The sequence below is a fragment of the Amphiura filiformis genome, chromosome 8, assembly GCF_039555335.1.
Source record: "Amphiura filiformis chromosome 8, Afil_fr2py, whole genome shotgun sequence".
In the NCBI taxonomy this organism is placed as follows: domain Eukaryota; kingdom Metazoa; phylum Echinodermata; class Ophiuroidea; order Amphilepidida; family Amphiuridae; genus Amphiura; species Amphiura filiformis.
Window position 1 is genome coordinate 64,844,170 of NC_092635.1, and position 24,266 is coordinate 64,868,435.

General features: G+C 35.2%; 1 protein-coding gene across 1 annotated transcript in view; it reads right to left on the minus strand.

Annotated features, from left to right (window-relative positions):
• Window positions 1-24,266, minus strand: part of LOC140159355 (uncharacterized) — a 73,347-nt gene that overhangs the window by 36,763 nt on the left and 12,318 nt on the right. The window contains exons 3-7 of the mRNA XM_072182801.1: window positions 9,456-9,550; window positions 8,637-8,764; window positions 7,429-7,536; window positions 3,597-3,719; window positions 1,419-1,522 (exon numbers count right to left, since the gene is read on the minus strand). Coding sequence (XP_072038902.1) covers window positions 1,419-1,522; window positions 3,597-3,719; window positions 7,429-7,536; window positions 8,637-8,764; window positions 9,456-9,550 — 558 coding nt within the window. The remainder of the gene's footprint in view (window positions 1-1,418; window positions 1,523-3,596; window positions 3,720-7,428; window positions 7,537-8,636; window positions 8,765-9,455; window positions 9,551-24,266) is intronic.

The window sequence follows — 24,266 nt, forward strand, 5'->3', positions numbered from 1 at the left end:
TGAAGATAGCATCAAATTGTCGGCCGTATCACATACTGACATATTTGCAAAATACGCATTTCGAGAAAATCGAACTTGAAAATCTAGCGATTTTCATTTGCTGCATAATCTTAATTAAAATATTATTGTCGATTAAAACCAGGTTAATAGTAATGTAAATATACCATATTTTCAATATAATTCACTTAACACTATCAGAGCATAACTTATTCTGTAAAACATCAATATTAAATAAAATATGCACTTTGTGAAATGGACTAATGTCAATTTCGCCGTTCAAATGACAAATACGTCGCGCAAATACGTCAGTATGTAAAGCAGTTGCGCAAATACGTCAGTATGTGAAAAGGACAAAACAGCAATTTTGCTGTGCAATGACAGAGTAGCGCAAATACGTAGCGCAAATACGTCAGTATGTGAAACGGCAAATTCTTCAAATTGCAGATACGATATACTGGGCTTGCGCAGTATAGGTGATCGGTAAATATGTTGTTATGTGATGCAGACATTTCAAGGTTTTGTAAATATGACATAATTAAATTAATTAATATCTTACTAATTAAGCCACTTTGAGGCATGGTTTTTTGGTGAATATATTAAGTAGAACATAATTCAACTAATATACCAATTTTCTCAAAAATATGTCAGTATGTGATATGACCAACGAAATGAACTAAATGCACATAACTATCTACTGAAGATAGCATCAAATGAATGCAATGCACACAGCTATCTTCCAAAGATAGCATCAAATGAACTCAATACACAGCTATCTACTGCAGATAGCATCAAATGAACTCAATGCACAGCTATCTACTGCAGATAGCATCAAATGAACTCAATGCACACAGCTATCTACTGAAGATAGCATCAAATGAACTCAATACACACAGCTATCTACTGGAGATAGCATCAATTGAGCTCAATGTACACAGCTATCTACTGAAGATAGCATAAAATGAACTCAATGCACAAATTTATCTACTGAAGATAGCATCAAGATAGCATCAATTGAACTCAATGTACACAGCTATCTACTGAAGATAGCATAAAATGAACTCAATGCACAAATTTATCTACTGAAGATAGCATCAAGATAGCATCAATTGAACTCAATGCACACAGCTATCTTCCAAAGATAGCATCAAATGAACTCAATGCACACCGTTATCTACTGAAGATAGCATCAGATGATTCTGTAATTGTCTTTCAAATGTTGTCAAAATTTTACTGTAAAATATTGTTTTTACAAGTATTAAAAAAATCTCCTTTCAAAACTATAGCATCATGTTCAAATATTTTTGGAAAACTTGTGACATTTATATTTTTCCGTGCAACTTTTGTACACACTCCTGAAAATGTTACAAAAATGTTTGCTGGGACCACTATCTCCATGGCAGTTTCCTCAGCCATCTTACCTCCAATATCTTGTATCGAAAGATGAAATCCCCACTGTCTCCATTTAACATACGTTCCATATAGCCACTTGTCTTCACGTCCATCACAAAATCAGAAGGATTCTCTGTAAAGAAATGACAACTTGAGAAATTTTAATCTAATTTTATGCAAATATAAGAACAGGTTTAGTTAAATATCCCAGTTTGACCCATGATATCAAATATTACTTAGTAGAAAACACTTAACACAGGAGAGCATAGCTTAATAATTGTGCATAAGGCCACTGTGATTAAATAGTTAGTCTTAAAGGTCCCGCGAGCATTAGTAAAATTGCCCGCTTTATTCTAGCTGGATGCATAACATTTCATTTTTTTCCATTTTATTTTATTTTTCATTTATTACACTCACCAAAAAAATCCCATGTCAGACATCATCAGCTAAAAAGATAGCCTAAATCCAGAAATTCCCACATCAGACATCGTCAGCTAAAAAGATAGCCTAAATCCAGAAATTCCCACATCAGACATCGTCAGCTAAAAAGATAGCCTAAATCCAGAAATTCCCACATCAGACATCATCAGCTAAAAAGATAGCCTAAATCCAGAAATTCCCACATCAGACATCGTCAGCTAAAAAGATAGCCTAAATCCAGAAATTCCCACATCAGACATCGTCAGCTAAAAAGATAGCCTAAATCCAGAAATTCCCACATCAGACATCGTCAGCTAAAAAGATAGCCTAAATCCAGAAATTCCCACATCAGACATCGTCAGCTAAAAAGATAGCCTAAATCCAGAAATTCCCACATCAGACATCGTCAGCTAAAAAGATAGCCTAAATCCAGAAATTCCCACATCAGACATCATCAGCTAAAAAGATAGCCTAAATCCAGAAATTCCCACATCAGACATCGTCAGCTAAAAAGATAGCCTAAATCCAGAAATTCTCCTAGTATTCAAAACAGAATACCAGTGAGTAAAACCTTGCATGCGTATTCTTTTATGCACATTGTACTATTTTTGCTGGTAGGCCTACCCTGCGTTCTTTGGTCTCACACACAACATTTGCTTGGATAGTCTGAACATGAAGTTAAGCATGGTTTCATCATAGATCTAACATGCCACAGCAGCACAAGTCATCCTCAAAGTGAAACTAATTGGAGAAAATGGGAACAAAACAGACTGGTATTTGCATAAAAAATTGAACACTAAAAATGTTGCATGGGATATTCTTTCAGGCCCAAACCCTTGCTTTGATATGTCCGGTGTGACGGAATTTCTCGGGATCCGAATTCGACACCGACACGAAATGACAGCAACAAAACATCCATGCATGGACAATAAAATTAAAAAATTTTAAAGAAGAAAGAAAAACTGTATTCCCCATTAGGTTTTCAAAATTTGAGGAGCTTTAAGACTAACTATTTAATGACAGTGGTCTAAGGTCTTGGGTTCAACTTATTGGTTCAACAAGTATTGACTTGGGGGAATAGCAACATGTATGGATTTAATTTGGACTTCTGCTCTCCCCTTGGTGTATTTAGAATTGGGTAAATAAACCATAAAGTCTGTTTCAAAACAGTAGGGTATTAACCCCATGAGAACTACCTGCCGATTGGCCAAAAAGAAGTTTTCATTATCAGTTGGACCAATCAGCAACACTGTTAAAATAATTTCACCACACAAAAACATTGGGGTGAATTATTTGCAAAGCTCCATTCTGATTGGTGATTAAAGTGATGATATCATGTATTAACCAATGAGAGGCAATGTTAGATCGGTAGGTAGTGCTCAGGGGGTTAACCTATGACGGATTAACCCGAAACAGCCAAATGTGGAGGAAGCAAACCGATTCTGATAGGCCTACTTACCATAAATAGCAGCACTCTGAGACTTTAGACCGTATGCAATAATACAACATCACTCATCATTTAAATCAAATTCTGTCCACCAGTAGGCCTCCACGTACGGGGCAATTCACATACAAGAAAACAAGTGATGAACAGTTGTGAACTAAAACTAGAGACCTGTCCCTCTGTCATCTTAGACTGTCCACCAACATGGGCTACCATTTCAATTATTGGTTAGGGTCCATAGGTGAAAAGCGCTACACATATTATGTATGTATGCATGCATGTATGTAAATAAATAGCAGTAATATATTAGGCCTATATATCAAGAGATAAATATACCACTTACTATGTTCACATTTTGGACCAAAGTGTTCTTGATCACAAAAGCACTGTCTGCGTGGGTAAGTGGTTCTTGAGACTTCAACACAAACACCATTGTTGTTACAATCCCCTGGATTGCCACAATCATCTAATTAAGAGAAATACAAATGTATAAATATGCAAATGAATATTTAATTGGTAAGTCATTGTGGCTCACTGTAAATAACAGCTTTTAAGAATTCCCAGACCAAATTTTTTTCAAAAAAAGATGGGAATTTTGAAAAAATATGCTTAAAAAATATTGGGAATTCCCAGCGTCCCTAAAGAAGACGGGCAAATTTTTGCCAAATATTTTGGGAATTCCCAAGCCTAAAAAGGGGAATTTTTCTTGGGAATTCCCATGTCTTCTTTAGAGTTTTGAGAATAATAACCTTTTTTTTTAAATTCCCAGAGCAAAGATTGGTGAAAAATTGTGGGAATCCCATGTCTTCTTTAGGGGTAGAGCCTTTAATTTCTGGAATAGCCCAATGCTGGAGCCAAATGCTATAGAGCTCTATAGATAATGGTATATTGGGCTATTCCAGAAATTTTCCACACACCCCCAAAGGTGACAAAGTTAAATGTAAAACAAAATGAGGGATTTCCCATGAATGATTTTGCAAAATTATATGCGATTTCCCGACCCACCCATAACATAACAATGGCATTTCCCAGCCAAATATTTAGAGTGTACATTTGGGAATTGGGATTTACATGCATTTACACCAAAAAGTGATCGGAATTCTCAATTTTTTACATTCCGATGTGCATCTGGATGGGAAATGGGATGTTCTTTCAACATTTCATAATAGGAATTCCCAAGCAATATTGAGGGGAAAGCTGTGGGAAATCCCAATGTCATCTTTGGGAGGGTGTGTGGAAAATTTCTGTAATTTACATACACAATCTGATTTATCATATTGTCTGTAATAAACACCCCTCTATTAAATGCCCACTGGGTTTTTTCAAGTGACCGAAATGCAAACATTTCATGCCATAATATGTGAGTAAGTTTAAAACTTGCATCAGTGCTGGCCGGATCATGATCACTTAATTGCATGGACAAAACCTATTGTAACTTAAATTTTCATTAAATCTATTGCCAAATTATGGTAGAATGTCACTTACGTATATCACGTTCTTGCTTAAAATGTAAAATTGTAGTCATTTCAAAAATCAAAAACGCAGCATGCCTATCCTGTGCAATTTTGAGTTTCCCATCACGCGCCCTCACTTCATTTTCTGACCCTCACTTTCATTATTGTGATTTTCCAAAAATAACATCTTGGATTGAGTGTGCGGTAAATATACAACACATTTTACACTTGCATTTGGTCATATAATGAAAGTCACAAAAATAATGAATAATGAAAAAGTTACCTCACTTGTTTTCAGAAAATATGTGACGGGAAACTCAAGATCGATTGTCAGTAGCTTTATCAGTGGCGGCACCAGGAATTGTTTTTCGGGGGTTGAGGGGCAAAGTGAATTTCAGGGGGCAAAGTCAACAAATTTTGCACAAAATTACAGCAAAAAGTGGCAATTTTTGTAATTTTGGGTTTTTACTGGCAATTTGTGTAATTTTGGGTTTTTACTGGGGGGGGGGCAAGAGTTCTGACTGGAGGGGCATTTGCCCGCTCATCCCCGGCGTCGCCACTGAGCCTTATGTCAAAATAACTGTATCAATTCATTTTAACTACCTAATATTGAAACACTATGAACTCTATTCCTCATAACAGAGAAGATGATCTTCTCTGCTCATAATAAACATTCTAAACTTTTATATTGAAATAATACCTATAATAATACCCCCGAGTTATATTTGCTCATTATCGCCAATCACTTTTAGATTAAATTATCACAAATGGAGGTCAGAATATGCATGTCCAGTTATACACACCCTTGTATGTTCTGATATTTTATGTGTTTGGTGTCAATTTAGTCTTTCAAGAATTTGTGTGATGTATGAAGCATCATTTTAGTAATGATTCCCACAAATAATGCATACATAAGGCCAAAAAAAACATTGTTGTGTTGTCCTCAAGTGGGAAAATGGGAAAGTTGGATCGGACGGTCGGGATTTCTTTTTTTTTTTTTTTTAAACATTCAGTTTTTAAAAATCCCCTCAAATATTAAATAATGCTTCTTCAATCAATTAGGGGACATTTGTCAATTTTGACTTCTGGATACCTGTTAGACATCAATTAAAGACTAGTCTTTCAATATTAATTTTAAGTGAAAAACATTGATTTTTTGAACAAATCTGTAAAAATCATCATTCAAAAAAAAAAAAAAAAAATGCCGACCCTGATTTTTCAGGATTTAGGGTCTGTTGGTTGAGGGCAACACAACAATTTTTTTTGGCCTAAGTACAAGTTGGCAAAAAATGGCTTTTTTTAAGGAAAGGGATCCATCAATATATATTTATGATGGGGGTAATGTCATTTAAAAAAAAAATATTTGGATGAAATTTGCATTTACCTTCCCCCCTAAATACCAGTATATAAATTTATCTTTATATCAAGGAAACCATTTTTTTTTCAAAAATAAAAATCTTGTCCCTGGTAAATTCCAAAATTCCTCCTCTGCCAATAAATATTGTTTGTTCCCTATTATAAAGCATATAATGGGCTATTCCATTTAAAATCCACACACCCCCTGTTGAAGATTTTGGAAATATCTACTACAGGGGGAGTATGAATTTCAAATGGAATGAGCACATTAGGCAGCCCCATTTGAAACTCACCCACCCTCTGTGGAAGATTCAGGTTGAATCTTTCTCAGAGGGTTTATGAAATTCAAATGGAACTGGGTAATGTGCTAATTTCATTTGAAATTCATACTCCCCCTGTGGCAGATATTTCAAAAATCATCCACAGGGGAGTGTGTGGATTTTAAATGGAATAACCCAATTACTTTGCAGACTAATTGACTCGCATGCCTATTCCAACCACCACCTGCAAGATTTAACCATAATTGTGAAGCCAAAAACTGCCTGTGTTTTTGAAAAACAATTTTTTTATTTTGATTGAACTTCTTGAAAAACTTGATCAAAAGATGAATCAGTTTCTCTGCAAAACTAATGACAGACGGTGGTTGAATGGAAACTGCATAGGTTACATGTGTGAAAGCTGTATATGTTTTCTGTGTATCAATACAATAGACTCCATTGTTTGGCTTCCTTTGCCACACCCATAAGCCCTATCCACACTGGCGTCGACGGCAGACAACAATTACGTTCAAAATTTTCTTTAAAAATTGATATGTAAGCGACAGATAACACCAAAAATATGAAGAAATTATTTCCAAACCGTGTTAAGTCAACAATCATTATGTTGCTCATTTTGAAGAATGCTGGTTAACAAAAAGCAGGTCTTTGTCTCATTTCGTGAACAAAAGTACACATACCATTGTTTCCTTTCGTTTCCTTTATAATCGGTTACCCAACTGAAGCTATAAATACCAGCTTTATTGCGATGTCGCACATTGAAAACAGACACTTGTTCACAACCAGAGAAGATCTGATTTAATCAGTTGAGCTGCTTCAATGAGTGTTATCTTGGTTTAATAGCTTTTAATGGGGTTTAATCCTGCAAAGGTCGAGATGAGTTCTACTGTAGACATGACTGCATCATGACAGGGTATTTTTTTCAGTCGGCCACACAAACTGCGCATTGCATGACTTATGTGCGCTTTATACGCAAGCTTCAACTTTATACTAGTTTTCACCCATTGCGAGTTGATATAGTACAGGAAGGTCAAGCCCAAGACTGGGGTATGAGATGGCACCCAAATGAATTACAAGTACATGCACTAACCTTGATATTGGCAGTAGTCTCCAAATGCAAGGGGATTACACACACACATGCCACTAGTGCAGACTCCATTTCCTGAGCAATCCATGTTAGTATTACACATCGTGGTATCTGAAAATATGTTTAAACATCACATTATTAGGCAAAATTAAAGCAAGTTTGTGTCCTGTCAGAATGTGTCCTTTGCAAAATGCAAAATCTGTCTGTTAAATTTTGATCGAGTCAGAATTTATAGTAAATGATCGATACTTTAGGGCATCTGTGATGAGTTCTGATTGATGATTTTTATTGGTCAAATCTTTTCCAAACAGTCCGGGGGGGTCACTCTAATTGTGGCCTGTATACCATCCGCGATAATGAAACGCGTAAAAAGGGTAGTTTTTCGTGGGTAGGCACGATACGCGCATATCGTGTTTAGGGTGTCAAAAACATGACAAATTGGAAAAAAGGGTAGCAAAATTGCAATTGCTGATCCGCATGGAAATGAAATTTAAGGTATGAAATTTAAACAAAATCCCTGTTTAGGGCGCGTGTTACCTGTTTAGGGTATCATTTTAGCCAAGGGTTAAATCCTTGTTTAGGGTGCTTTTCAAAAGTTGATTATCGCAGATGGTGTACGGGCCTTAATGGGAGTGACCCCCCCCAGGCAAACAGTCTGAACATTGCAGGTCTCTTGAGAGAATCTTCACAGAATGTTGCGCATGCACACGGTACATCTTGAAAGTTTCAGATTTAATGCATTTTGTTTCAAGCTAATGGTGATTAAAAATCCCCTCATTTATCATTCACACCTTCTCTATACCAGAGCATCAGGCAGGGGCGTAGCCAACTTTCTTGGTCGGTGGGGGGGGGGGGGCAAAATAAAAATTTTGGGGCACAGATGAAAAAAATTGCAGTTGTGTCGTACATACATACCGGTTTTGTCTTTTAGAGAGACTGTACATGTCTTTGAGCTTCAACAAAAGGCTGTGGGACGATGTGCTTTGCTAACATCTTTCTTTGATGACGTAAAATTGATAATATCTAACCACCAGATACTCAACATAACATATTATCCATTTTACGTCATTAAACATTTCGTTAGAACTTAAACATTGCTGGAAATAGAATGGGACTAGATTAAGAGATGTTACATCAAATATTCTATGTTAAATACTCAGAGTCTGTAGTGGCCTTTAGATAAACCACAATAATTTTCTCAATATTCTTACTCTCAACTTGAATGTCAGCACAGCTCTTGAAGTAATATCTACCGTCCCACTCAGCAGCTTGTCTCAGGAGACGCATGGTGTAGGGTCCATGAGCATCTGATGGGATCATCACTTCTTGCATGGTGGCTCTGTAAACATGGTAAATGCAACACACAACAAGAAATAACTTGGTGCATGTACCAATTTATGTATCACTTTATAATTGGAAATTACATGTGGGAGTAGGATCTGTATCAATGTACACTCCTGGGATTTGCATCCATACTAAAGTTTGTTCAGTTTATAAGGCGGAAATTGTTCGGCTTTTGTAACTGCGTGTGTCGAAAAATCAGGCGCATACACGTGGTGGGGGGATTGGGGGTTAGGCGTAGGCTACCATCAATCCATGCATGCTTTAGTAATCGCGAGTCTCAATTCTTATAAGGTGTCAATAGACTACTGGATCACATTTAAAATTTTGAAAATTGAGTTATGGCCCAAATGCAATATGAATAGTGTAAAAATGATGTACCAAATGGCGTCAATCGGACCATGAAGGTGCTTCATTTTACAAAATCTACCAACTTCTCAGGGGGAAGATCCCCCTCAGACACCCATACGCAGTGGATAAACATTAAGTGGTCGTTTTCGCTTCTGCTTTCAACACTCGGCACATTATTTAGCGGCCTACAATAATAGGGAAATCTTGTCCCTGCACAAAAGGCTTCATGTGCCGTCATTTCAGAAATTTCGGCTTTTTCAAACTAAAATTTTCCATAACATTAGTACAGTGCCAAAATGGTTCAGAAGTCTGTTTGTTCGTTTGCTTGTATGACTTACGTATTATCATCTTGAGAGATATATTGGTTTGCTGGAGTCAGTGAGTACAGTACATCCTCAGTTGTTGGATGTAACAGCTCTAGCCGGTGTCCACCCTAAATAAGGAAAACAAAAAGATCAACCATTGGTCAATAAATAATCAATTAGGAGTTCGTTAATAGAATAGAATTGAGGCTGTGATTAATATTGTCTGACAAAGGAATAAACAACATTTTTGAAAATTGAGTATACTGTAATTATTACATTATACATAAAATAGGTTATCATTTACTGAAAACACCAAAGGTCTAGCATACTTGGTTCTAAAGTTATGAAGGTTTTTGATGTCTATTTTCTTATGTATTTTATTGGTTTTTTTAATCCATGTATTTTATTGTTTTTTTTACTCCATATATTTTTTTACTCTCAGTTTCAAATTCACCGCCTTTGGCCCCTATGGACCAGATCGTGTCACATTTGATATGATTATAGGTTAATGAACGCATATTACTTGTTGGGAGGGAAATTAGACAAAATAATGCACGCGGGCTGATGTTGATGTGTCTAATGCATGAGCCCCGACGGTGGGAGTGCATTAGACGTATCAACATCAGCGCCAGTGCATTATTTTGTCTAATTTCTCAAGCAACTAGTAATACGCTTTCATTAACCTATTTCATACAAAAGAAGAAAACAAACACATGATATTTGCTGTTTTTATAACAAAATTATCACTAAAAATATTGGAAAATAGAACCAAATATAAATGCATCAACCCGCCCGGAAAATGGATCAAGCCTACGCGACGCGAACGCATGTGAAAGCACTGCGCGTAGTACGCAGAGTGCACATTATACACAATCAATGCATGGTTTGGATTTTTCTAACGCTTGCTCTGATTGGTTCTCGCTATCTAAGAGTGTATGACTTGTATTTCTTCAACATTAGCAAAAATTGGATTTAAATTTCCTCTTGTCCAACATGTGACCATCCACCACAAATGAGCCCAGAAGTCAGAACATGAGATTTTGAGTTATGTTACAGTGCAAAATATCCAAAAATTTCACATTTTGAGAAAATTACTTTTCAATTCCAGCGCCTATGTTGCCAATGCGTGTGAATCCGTCAAACGTGGCTGAGGTTGGTCAACTTAATATGTTATGAATATCCCAAATGCCATGCAGGTATAGTGTTATGAACATCACATATTTTTTTGACTAATATTACAATCATATTGCTCAGTGTCTTTATAAGAATGTCAAATTTGGTCACAGACTTGACAGTGTAAAGACTTGATTTTTGCAGGGTATTTATCAAGGTACATTACAAAATCACAATTTTGAAATTAGCAAATGTTGCAACATTGCTTTAAACTGCAACAGAGTCACAGAAATCAACATATGAAATCAAAGTAATATGAATGCTTAGGTTCGGCAATTTGGTTCATTTTCTTGTGACACTATTTTGTTGAAAAGTTGCCCTTTCTACCTTTATTAATATTGTAAGCATTTCATCCTCTGCCACTTGCCATGACTTTATAATGAATTAGGCCAACATCATTGTATAAAGTCATCACCTGTTTCTCATTCTTACCTGCTTCCTTTTGTGTTGATATGGCCTCTTTATTTCTCTATTTACTATTGTGAGAAAATCTACAAAATTAATGCTTTTTCTTGTGTACCAAAAGTGACAGTATGTAGTGCATTGCTTGTTCCACATATTGTATATTAACAAACCATCTTCTAACATGATGAAAATATGTGGCTTGATCTTAAATGTCCAAACTCTAAAGGGTTCTTTTGAACAGACACATGCTCTAGTTTACTCAAATTTAACTGATCATTCAGTTTTGAAGCTACTTTAACATGTTTATAGTTATTTTCAAATCTCAATATTGACAATGGCATATTATTGCAAATAGAGCAATCAGTATCAGTTCCCCATTATTAAATAGCCAGGCACATATTATTAACTCTAAACTCGTTGTCAACTACATATATGGCTACTTTCGTCAACATGTTGTCATGGCAACCATTGTACACTTGGTTGGATTCAATCTCATTGTTACATATGAAATGGGAGAGAAAAGCAGAAATAACTCGGCAGATTCGGGTGGGGGCACTCAAATATGAAAATGACGTACATGTGCCCACCAGTGTACAAAACTAGGGGTCTATCAGCGTAGAAATTTTCAGAAAAAGGGGGACAATCGGTGTTGGCAATGTCAAAAATGGGGTGATTTTTGTATGGGAGCGCCCAAAATTTCACATCATTAACAACCAAAAATAGCTTTTTACCCAATTTTACAGTACAAAATAGACAAACTCATTTATTTTTTTTCAACAACATTTCAATTTTGAGGACTAATTGATCAATAAAGGGGGTCATTGGGTGTATGATTTTCCAAAAATACCAGGGTCTTTTCATGACGTATGGCAATATATGGGAGTGCCCCGGATTTCATGAATTGGGTACATTTTGTGTATTGTGTCTTCACAAACACCCAATTTTTAACATTATTATGTTTAATGAATCCAAGTGTGTGCAAATATTGGATCCAAAACATAATAATGAATTTTAAAATATATTTTTATAATTTAATAATAAGTTTTAAAATATTGGAATCGACCATGTCTCGTCCAATATTTTAAAACTCATAGCTCGACCAATAAACATGGGCTCAATCGATCCAATTTTATATCACAATTTGGAGCTTTTTCTAAAAAATAGCTATAAAATTACTTTGGTAAAACTGCAATATAATTTGGTTCCTTGTTTGTAATTATTATAAAATTACTTCTATACAGGGTGATGTAAAATGAACTGTACCCAACTTTACCCATTTTTTATATATATTCGCGGAGATTGTACATATCAAAAAACTATCATAGAAAGCAGTAATAAGTGTTCTGTAATAGAAATTTTGATAATAAGTGCTTTTAGTCAGAAGATATCGCATTTTCAATTTATCATCCCATTTTTAGACCTACACATGGAACTAAGTTTATCTGTGTTCTCTACCGCAGTAACAAAATTGGTGTGTTTTATAAAAATGTACTTTTCTTCAAAACCATTTGAGGTACAGACATGATTTTTTCACCAATAATAGGAAACATACTAGCTTGTTATAGCTTACAAACATAAATTATTTAAATGTCGGTAAGTATTTTATTTTAATTTTTGAATTTGGGTACAGTTCATTTTAAATCACCCTGTAATAGGAATAGAGAAAGTCAGCATGATTCTGTGTGGTACATCCCCATATAACATGTATAAAATTACTGTTTTTTGAAGAACCCGCCCGGGAATAACCCTGTGAGCCAGTTAAAATAAGAACCTATTTCATATTTAAAATGTTAAACATTATTTTTGCCAACTATAAGAAAATGTTGAGATGAAAGAGTTGAATGAACTTCAAAATATGCACTGTTCAGTGATAGGGCCTTGAATGCCTGGATGAACTTGTGTGTCAAACTTAAAGTACGCTTGCACATCGACCACTTGGGGCAGAGAAAACAAACCCTGAAACAAATGATGAGACACAGAGACAATAATTATTACTAATTACAAAGCAACAATGTAACATTTTGATCAGTGGCGTAGCGTGGGTCAACACATTGGGAGGTGGCACCAACCATGATGGGGGGGGGCACTGGGTCTGATTGAGGGGGGGCACAAGCCATTTTTCATATGGGATTTTTTAAAATTTCAGATCGATTGGGGCACTTCCCCCCCATGCCCCTATGACGCTACACCACCGATTTTGATACATTTTCCGAAGCTTTTCTTTTAGTAGTCTTGGTTTTAAGTGGAGTGCATTTGTATCAAGGCATGTGATAAGAATTTCTACTTTCTTATCTCTTATAGGAGCAAAATTGTTACATTGATTGTTGGGAGTGGCTTTCTTTGTTTTTTTTCCTTCTATTTTATCTTCCTTTTAACTATATATACTGTCAAAGTACGCACCATATGGTTCAGGGGAAACAAATCTACAATCAATGATGAGCAATGACAAAGCACAAATTATGCATTGTTTTGATAAATTTCCAACAGTTTTCTTTCGGTCAATGAGTGGTCTGAACTAATTTAAGCAAAAATGAAATCAGATCAGCACGGTCTGATTTCTTAACATTGATTTTGAAAGTATATCAAGTGAATTTTTTTTGCATTTAGCATTTTGACAATGTGCTTAATAATAAAACACACAAAAATAGACTAAAGATTTTAAAGATTTGTTTGATTCTTTTAATTTCAAGAACTGCTATATCCAATGATAAAATCAAAAGAGACCAGTGGAATGCTAGACATATGCACAATTCTATCAGGTATTTACAAAAATTCAAAACCTGTTTTTACATGAAAAAATTTGACAAAATTCTTGGGAAAAAATCTGTTGAATTCTACACCTTGAAGATGAATTTTAAAATGTCATCAAAGAGGTATTGTAATTGTATCCAAAAATTGTAAGCATTGGAAATTAAGTAAAACAGTCAATTTAAGAAAGAAATTAACTTAGTTTATCAAAAATGGTACTTTAAAATTTTTTTTAAATCATTCAAGTAATTCTAAATAAGTAAAAATAATCAAGTGATTTAAATTGTGATTTATATAAAAGATTTAAATCGGCGTGATTTTAATCAAACAACCCTGTCTTTAAAAATATTTTAATGACACTAACAATATGCTCCTTCAAAGTAAGATTTTGATTAATTTGAAAGTCTAGAAATTTTGTGCTGGTGACTCTTTCAAGAGGAGTGACTTTACTGTATGGTCATTTGTGTTAAGTGCCTCCCACAGGGAAATTTATCTGCAACTGCACACAATTTAACCAGTCTATAATTTAACAGAGCTTCACATTATGATTTTACACTTTCTTCCCTTTCATAATTATTTTCATTTATCATGAAATACACAAGTGTGGACTCAAGTCCCCCCGGCAGGCAGGTATGTCTGGAGTTTTTTCCATGGCTTAGGCCTACCTGCTTATTATACATTATGTTTTCATTGTAATTTAAAAAATGTGCCAGCATGCAATGCATGCCCGGGGGTGGCACTTAACACAAATGACCAGCCATACGGGTATGTTCTCCCGGAAGACCCCCCTTTTTGGATTTTGCAGCTCTGAAAGACCCCCTATATTTGACCAAAATAGAGCTCCGAAAGAGCCTTGATTTTGGCAATTCAGCTTTAAAAGACCCCAAAATTGCTCATTCCTCATATTTCTAGTTTTTTGCAAGCGTTTTTCAACCAGAAAGCCAAGAGAGACCCCTGATTTTGACTGTCTGCAGCTCCAAAACTCCCCATTTTACTTGTTTGCAGCTCCAAAAGGCCCCCTTTTACCAGTATGCCATCAGCTCCCAAAGACCCACCATCTCAAAATTGGGGGGGGGGGACATACCCACCAAAATTTTTTGATATGCCCCCCTGGAATGTATGGTTCTTCTTTCCTTGTATATTGCCGATTATGAGAAAAGATGAGTGTAATGTTTTCTTTGCTACAGGAAAACTGCAATCTGACCAATCAGTATTCTTGTGTGCACTGGGCTGTGGAATTCAGTATGCATGCAAAAATGCAATGAATAAAGTTTAAAATGTGCAAATTTCATACACTTTTCTATTTATACACTTTCCAATGGATCAGTCGTTGATAGCGTCTTTAAATATCAAAACAGGAGAGTTTTCATCAATTCTATCAGATCGACCTTGAAATGCTTCACAGACCACTTCAATAACACAATTTTCTGTTTTCTCCTTGACTCCCCTGTTTCCACGACAACCAATTACACTTTATATAATTTATATGGAGCTACGCTGGCTCTTAAATCAAGATATTGGTTTCAATTGCAGAGTATTGTATTTGCTCTGTATTTCTATTGTAGCAAATTATCACAGGCAAGCATAATCTTCTCTCTAAATGTTGTAGTTTTATATGTACTTTTATATAATTTATTTGCAAAATGTATATTGCTGTTGTTTTTAAAACGTCTGTTTTTACAGCGCCCAGAAGCCGCCTTTGCATGCAATAGTGCAATTTAAAAAATGTCTTTATTATTATTATTATGACGGTCTTGTAATTCCAAGATATAACTTTCTAAAATATTTGATTCCCATGCAGGCACATTCCCTTGCTTTTTTATTTCAGGGTTCAAATTGTAATCAGTTATGGAACCTGTTTAGGTTCTCTAAAGGGCTTTTAAGAGAACCTTCAGTTCTGAGCATTGTAGTGCAGGGCGATATATTTAGAAATTGTATTCATCTATTGTTATGGTAGTTAATCCTGTTACATCATCACTTCTACGGCGAATACAACCAAATGAGACACTTTCATTACTACGCTAGCAAAGTCACATCTATATAAACATTGAAAGTAAATAAATAAATAAATAAAAAATAAATAAATAAATAAATAAATAAATAAAAAATAAAAATAAAATAAAAAATAAAAAAAAAAAATTTGAATTTATATAGCGCTTTTTCCAGAGGATTCAAAGCGCTGTAATGTCGCTGCGTGGTAAATCATCACAATCAGATCGCATCAACTAGGCTACCTTAATATGTTTCTTTTAACTTACGATACCATTGAAAACAAAATATTCTTTTACGTCTAAAGCACCCAAATCCAGCAAAGTGAATTTCAGGGGAAAAAATCATCAAACCTACATAATTTTGTGGGTTTTGCCTGAAAAGCGGGGAAGAAAAATATGGGCGATGCCCCCCCATAGCACCGCAAATGCCTGCCATTGACTTCAAGTATCTGGAGTACATACCCAGCAAACACAAAACGCGTTTTAAAAACGTTTTAAATCAGTTATATTTTGGCTTTTGGTTTAGGTAAAAACGTTTTAATAACATTAAAATGTCGGGTTATATAAAGGTCATGATAACGTTTTAAAACGTTTTGTATGAAAACACACTGTAACAATATTTTTAAATGTTTTCAAAAAATGTTATTGTAAACTATTTTTGCAAACATTTTTGCCAAATATTGTGTCAATACTTAAATAACATTATGTTAAAATATTTGAATCCAGCAAACACAGAAATGTTCTTAAAATGTTTTTTCAAAACCTTTTAATAACATTTAAATGTCGGGTTATATAAAGGTCATGAAAACGTTTTTAAAACGTTATTGAAAATATTTTGGCCAAACATTATTCGCAAAATATTTTTTCAACCCCAAAATAACATTTTGTTTAGAATGTTTTGTGTCAAGTTTTCAAGAATGTTTTTGGAGTGTTATTAAAACGTTTTTATACCCTTTATATAACCCGACATTTAAACGCGTTTTCTGTAAAACATTTTTGTTTGCTGAGCATTAGATTATCAAAAAATTTTGTTTAATGTTATAAAAACGTTTTATACCATTAATGTATCCTTTATATAACCCGACATTGTTGTACTAATTTTGGTAGTTGTAGGTCAATTATTTATTGGTGATATTTGGTGAGTGTGATGGGTGTAATTGGGTGTGAATGTGTGTTGCAGTTGTGTTAATGTGAGTGGCAGCTTGTATGAGCGATCAAGGAAGGTTATTTGCATTTGAAGTGTCTTTGTTTAAAAATATTGTCAATTTATATTTATATGCCATTTATTATTTAGCTTATGTATTTTTATATGTGCAATGTATGTAATTCAGCCTTTGGCTGCGAAGTGCATTTTTTCTAATAAACCTTGAATAAACAACTGCTAGTTTCAATACACAACACAGAAATTGCATTTGACCATGTTCTCAGTATAGTCATATTTTTCATTTGTTTTAACACAAAGGAAGTAATAATATATGGCATGCCTCACTGACTTAAAATAATGCAAATACATCTCTACCATCACTGGTCTTAATTATAATGTTAATTAAATATCAATTGGTTGAAAAAATGATTACAGTAATGATGCCACATGGTTCATTTCCATAGAAAAATAATAAATCAGGGTTCCTGCACCTTGAAGCCTTTAAAATTCATGGACTTTTCAAGGACTTTCAAGGTCCAAAAGCATGATTTTTTTAAGGACTTACCACAACACAAAAATCATGATGCGGCTCTCCATGCAGCATATATTAATGACAGCTTCTCTCCACTCCCCAAATTTTGTCAAAATTATACTTTAGGTAAAATTCCAATTTTCAAGGACTTTCAAAGACCTTGTGTAAATTTCCAGGACTTTCATGGCCTTGAAAAGGTGTTTTCAAATTCAAGGACCGTGGAAACCCTGAATAGTAAAATTATACTTCTTCATCTCAAATAATTATGTTGTAGAGTAACCTGTTAATGACTTCATCAGCATTGCTATATATTCCTAAGATGGCTTTGAATAAATGCTATCTACCTAAGATAACCTCGTTATCAGCAAATGCTATCTACATAAGATGACTTCATCAATAAATGATATATTATACCTAAGATGACTTCACCAATAAAAGCTATCAGCCTAACATGACTTCATCAATTAATGCTATCTACCAAAGATGATTTCATCAATTGCTATCTACCAAAGATGATTCCATCAACAAAAACTATCTACCTATCAATAAAAGCTATCCAACTATTTGATGACTTCATTTAATGCTATCTACCAAAGATGATTTTATCAAAAGCTATCTATGCACATAAAAGATGGCTTCATCACTAAATGCTACCTAAGATGACTTCATCAAAAAATACCATCTACATAAGATGACTCCGTCAATTAATGCTATCTACCTAAGATGAGTATCAGCAATTGCTATCTACCAAAGACGACTTCATCGGCAATTGCTATCTACCTAAGATAACTTCCTCAATAAACGCCATCAACATCAGATAATTTGATCCATTTGTGCTATCTACCTAAGATTATTTCATGAATGTTATCTACGATTACTTCATCAATTATTGTTATATCCTTCATTAATATATTCTCGTTCATTAATTGGTTAAACGAGTATCATGTGACCAAAAATAGTTTTGCTATTTTGCAAAGCAATCAAAAAGCCGATCGATGAGGGAACGAGGTACTATTCAAAGTACTATCTCCCGGAAATAGTTTTACTATCTCCTCTGAGCGCCAGATGACCAAGATAGCAGCGTCGCAGTTCCTAGTGGTCAGTGCCACTCGCCACATACGCTGGATATCAGTACCGGTTCCGGGGTATTAATGTGAAGCAAGTCATGTGTTGTCCTCTGAAGCACACAAGCAGCACAGAAATGCAGCTAAAATACTGGCGGTTTCATGGCATAAATCTGAGTTACATCAGGATCAGTATCTTAATTTTGATGGTAAAATAACAGAGAATATGGTTACTCGTTTCACTGCGGTATTGTAGAGGTTTACAACTTTCACGGTAAGCTTTAGCCATTCAACTGTATGCGTGCTTTGTGCATGCATGCATGTAGGCCTACGTGCATTCAATCCAAACAAAGCAAGGCCAGCCTAGCTTTGACTAGGCCTAGCCTACATTTATTTTAACCAATCAATGAACAAAGAATATATTAATGAAGGATATAAAACAAATATTTACTGCTCTAAAGTCGGGATCTGGTTAATCTCTTGGTCCCCTCGGTGAACTGGAGCCCGTGAGCCTACTATTTTCCCTCGACCTGGCGGTCTCGGGAAAATAGTAGGCTCACGATCTCCAGTTCACCCGGGACAATAGATTCCACCAGATCCCTCATGAGCAGTAAATATTTGTATACTATCCCACTTAAGACTTCATCGACAAATGTCGTCTACAGAAGATGACTTTATCAATGACGTTATCAATTTTAATTTAATATTAAAGCTTTAAAAAGCTTTCTACCTAAGACAAAGATAATAATATCTATAGTACTACCTGTGAAGATTACAAAAATACAAAAGTCTAAATGAAACAATTTGCAGCGTCATCCACCATCCATTAAAGGTAGGATACTTTTATATAGCCTTGGATATTGCCATGGTAACAGCAGCATTAAACAACAAGAATGTCTCGCTTGGCCTGCATCGTCAAGTTGATTTCAATGAGAGCATTATATACTACAAACAAGAAGTGTTGTCTCAACACCCTTATACAAGGGAATCTAACCTTTCATAATTATAATGAATATATAGCCTTCCATATTAAATGCAATATATAGCATTCTATTAAAAATAAAGTCAAGCTACTGCAAGAGTAATTCTAGTCACAGTCAAGATTAATAGGTAAATTTTCACGGGAAAATTTTCTGGACACTTGACCAATGCATATCAATGTGAGTGTAACCTCGAGCCTGATCTCTGACCCCTGGCGGTGACCTCGCTATTCAAGTCTTAGTTATTTTGAATTGGAATAGTATTTTTGGCCGCAGTTTTGATTGAAATTCGTGCATTGCAAAATTATTGAAAATTATGCAATCTTAATTTCTTCACAATATCATCAAAACATAATTTCAAAAATATTTACCTACAGAAAAAAATATTTATCTATGGAAACTCTTGTTATAACATTATTAACTTCTGACAAGTAACTTATTTTGCATCCAAGGAGAAATTCTTCCTATTCAAATACATTGGAAGACCACCCGCTGTGCTCGAAGTCACATTTCATAATGCTAATGTCTGCGCCCATGGGTGTCACGTCTCCAGAAAATTTTCCTGTGAAAATTTTCCTATTAATCTTGACTGACTCAGGGGTTTGATTCAAATCTTGTGAAATATCCTATAAGTAGTAGAAAATGCTGAAAATAGCAAGAAATTGTGCTAAAATATCACAAAATGGGTTGAAAATCTTACTATAAATAGGGGAATGTTGTATGTATCTATGTATTGTGTATAAAGGCTCCGTCAATTTCGATCCAAATGTCGCCAAATTCATACGGGAGATCGAGGAACTTCCCTAGATGGTTATGCGAAAATTTGGTTGGAAACGGGCAAGAATTGGCTGCAAAAACAGTGAAAATATGGGTAAAAACTGGGTTTTTGTTATGAAAATCGGTTACCAGCCACGCGTCACTGCAGCTGGCCGGCATCGCGTCGGGGCGCGGCGTATACGCATTACGCCAATGGGCGCTAAACGGCGAGAGGCACACGACTTGCGAGCCAGAGACCAGTGGACACGATAATACGGAAAGAAGGAAAAATAAAGGACAAAAAGGTACATGGACGGGTCACGGTATACCGGGTGAACACGTCCGCAGACACGCTATGAGAGGACGTAATAATGTGTGTTGTATAAACAACATGAAGCGGTACTATAAAGAAAAATAAATTTAAAATGAGGACAAAAAGGTACGAGTAATTAGGCCAACGGGTTAAAGTAACTAAATGAAACGGGAACTAATCAGGAAATGTAAGAAAAAAAAGAAGCTAAAATAATGAGAACAGAATTAAGTAAAAAACATGGAAGCGGGAAATCACAAGCAGCAAATAAAAAAGATGCTAAAAGGGAAATGTAAGAAAGAACAGATTTAGAAAATAATGGGAACGGGTTAAATAAATAAATAACATGGAAACGGAAAATCACAAGTTAAGCAGAAGAAACTAAAAAAGAAAATGTATAGAAGAGACAGATTTAGATAAATAAAAATTTACCTGATTCTATCTGTTCAGTAATTCTTCCTGTTATAGTGAACGCTCCCATTTAATGATCTAGCGGGGACCCGTGCGAAGCGCGGGTATCCCGCTAGTCAATATAATTATGTAAATTTTGACCACAAAAAAATCTTGAAATCAAGAAAAATTCTGAAGAATCACAACTCGTAGAAATCGTAGAATTTGCAGAAAGTAGCAAAATATATTTGGATATGCAAAAGCATTCAAAGAGCATGTGGCTTCCTTCAGTAGTTGTAAAATTTCATTCTGATAATATTCTAAAAATAGAGTCTTGTTACTACACAAATATTCTACTGCATGCTCATTCAGGATTTTCAGAAAAGTAGCAAAATATATTTGGATAATACAAAAGCGTTCAAAGAGCATGTGGCTTCCTTTTTAGCAGCGGTAAAATTCACTCTAATAATATTCTAAAAATAAAGACTTGTTAAGAATATTCTGCTCAAAGATCATTCAGGATCAGGAAAGTAGCAAATTTTTGGATTCCTTTTTAGTAGTGGTAAAATGTCATTTTATTATAGCATCCTAAAATATAAAATCTTGCAGACAGTAACAAAATGTATAAATGTGGATAATGCAAAAAAATTTGACAGTGGCATATGAGAGATGTTTAATTTGTTTGTAGCTTCTGACCATCCATGATTGAAGAAAGCAGTTTTATTATTTTTGCTTCTCATCATGTAACTGTCGATAAACTCAATTGGAATTGCTCAAAAATCCATATGTCTGACTGCATAATGTACTTAAAGTAGTAGAATATTTCAAGCAAGAAAAATAACTATTTATTTGTATTTCAACAACTCTTCCTATACCTTTGTACAGGAGCCAACCGTTGTTAAACCGTGATGAATCCACACTTTTACTGTAGCGTATACGCGAACACGAGCGAGACTACGCATTACGCGGGAGTGCGTAAAATTCGTCATGTCTGGAACTTTTGTGCGTGCAATGCGTGTGCAAGCTTGCAAGTTGAATCTGAGAGCTGTTGAATTCAGTATTTTTCAGGTAGCGGCTAAACATTGCCGTTTTATTCTGTAGGCCCTAGTTTTATTGCTGATATCAACAGAGAAATCATCGAAGTGAAGTTTTTTTAAGATGAGTGGCAATGATTAAGTGATATTCCTCGTGAAATAATCGGGAATTACTTAGTATACGATCTTTAGCTTCTTTTCGTTGTTGAAAGGGATTCAATCATGTTTCACCGTTGTTCATCACCGTTTAACAGCTCGCGTCCGGCAGCGTCTGCGTGGTTTACTTAGCCGGGCAGCTAAAGCTGCCCTCGCGAAAGTAAACCACGCAGACGACTTACTAAGCCGCATCGTTATTAAACGGTGATGAACAACGGTGCAACATGATTGAATCCCTAAAAATACTTTATGTTGCAAAATATCTGCCCACCTGTACACCACTGGTCACTGCAAGATTGATTGATGAAATGCAGCATGTATGCAAAATAATTAAAGGAGGATTTTGTGATCCTATAATCCTCTTTTTATGACATTTTTCAGTAGATATCCGCAAAAAAAGCTTATTCCCAAAATTTCAGTTGATTCCGATTTTGCATTTGCGAGTTATGCATGATTATGCATATTACACTGCTCCATAGGCCACTGTTGTAATTTCGTTCTGGTTTACCAGTACGAAATTCAAATTTGACGGTATTTTTGCAAAACAAATTTATTTGCAAGATATTTTTGGTACATTATGTAGCCAAAGGTTTCCAGTGGTATAAACTTTATTTGAGTGGTATAACTTTATTTGAGAAAAGTGTGGGGGGGTGAGGCTGTACCACGAAATGCCCTTTTAAGTCACATACTCATAAGAATCTTTTGCTATTATATGAGCCCTGAATATTGTGTTCAGTTTGAAATGTATTCAGTTTATAATATGGCAAAATAATCTGATAATGGTGAGTGAAAGTAGAAAAAAAAGTAGAGAGTATAATTTTAACTTTTACACTACACAATTTTTTACAGGGTGTGTAATTTTGTGGATTTTGAATTTGAGTGTAGTGGTCAAAATTTAAAGTAAGAAATGTTAAATCCCTTTATATTGGCCTATTCCACATAAAATCTACACTCCCCCTGTAGAAGAATTTGGAAAAATCTTCCACAGGGGGAGTATGAATTTCAAACGGAAGTAGCTTCATTTCAAACTCACCCTCCCTCTCTGAAAGATTCAGGTTGAATCTTTCTTAGAGGATGTATGAAATTCAAATGGAGCTAACTAATGGAGCTACTTCCATTTGAAATTCATACTCCCCATGTAGAAAATATTTCCAAAATCTTCCACAGGGGGAGTATGAATTTCAAACGGAAGTAGCACATTAGGTAGCTCCATTTCAAATTTCATACACCCTCTGTGGAAGATTCAGTTTGAATCTTTCTCAGAGGGTGTATGAAATTCAAATGGAGCTACCTATCGTGTTACTTCCATTTGAAATTATACTCCCTGGGGAAGATATTTCCAAAATCTTCCACAGGGGTAGTGTGTATTTCAATTGGAATAGCCTGTTACTATGACACTATGATGTTGACAATAATCAAATTCTTTTATTACAATTTCACTCACTACTAGACTCATCGTCTGACATGATGTTAATTTAGATTTCAATTTGATGACCTTGAGACTGATGCAAAGTGATTCTTAAAATAACATCTTTAAAAGCGAGCGGCGTAGATTTCTTTTTGACATTGGGAGGGATGGGGTTGGAAAAAATTTCTTGAAGTAATGTGAATCCAGCCCCTTTTGGCGACCAAATAAGTTTATGGTAAAAATGTTTTGCCATATTGAAGCAAAACTGGTTGAATATGGCTGTAAAGCGCAATAAATTTGTGCGAAGCGAGACAATTTTTGGCACTTTGGGGGCTAAAATGGCCAAATATGAGGTTAGTTTGGTCAAAAACCCACTTACAGGCATCAACATTGGAGGGGGATGAGTGTATGGACTGGACTATCCCCCCTGGCAAAATATTGGGGGAAATCCCCCAGGATCTACGCCTATGATTAAAGCAATGTGTTTGTTTGTTTGTTTGTTTTTTATTTGGCAAGATCATTAGAATACAAAAACAAATGATAAAGACAGAAAAATCATTACAAAGTACATGAATGTAACAAATTAATTAAAGCTTAATTAATCCAGCCACAAAGCCATTTGAGATCAGGACACACTGACAAATTATTTTTTTAATGACAAGCCGGGATAACTCATTAAGCCCACAGAAAAGGCAAGCTTATTTCCGACCGGTCCCAAGTAAGGATGAGAGAACAAAAGGGAAACAAAAAAAA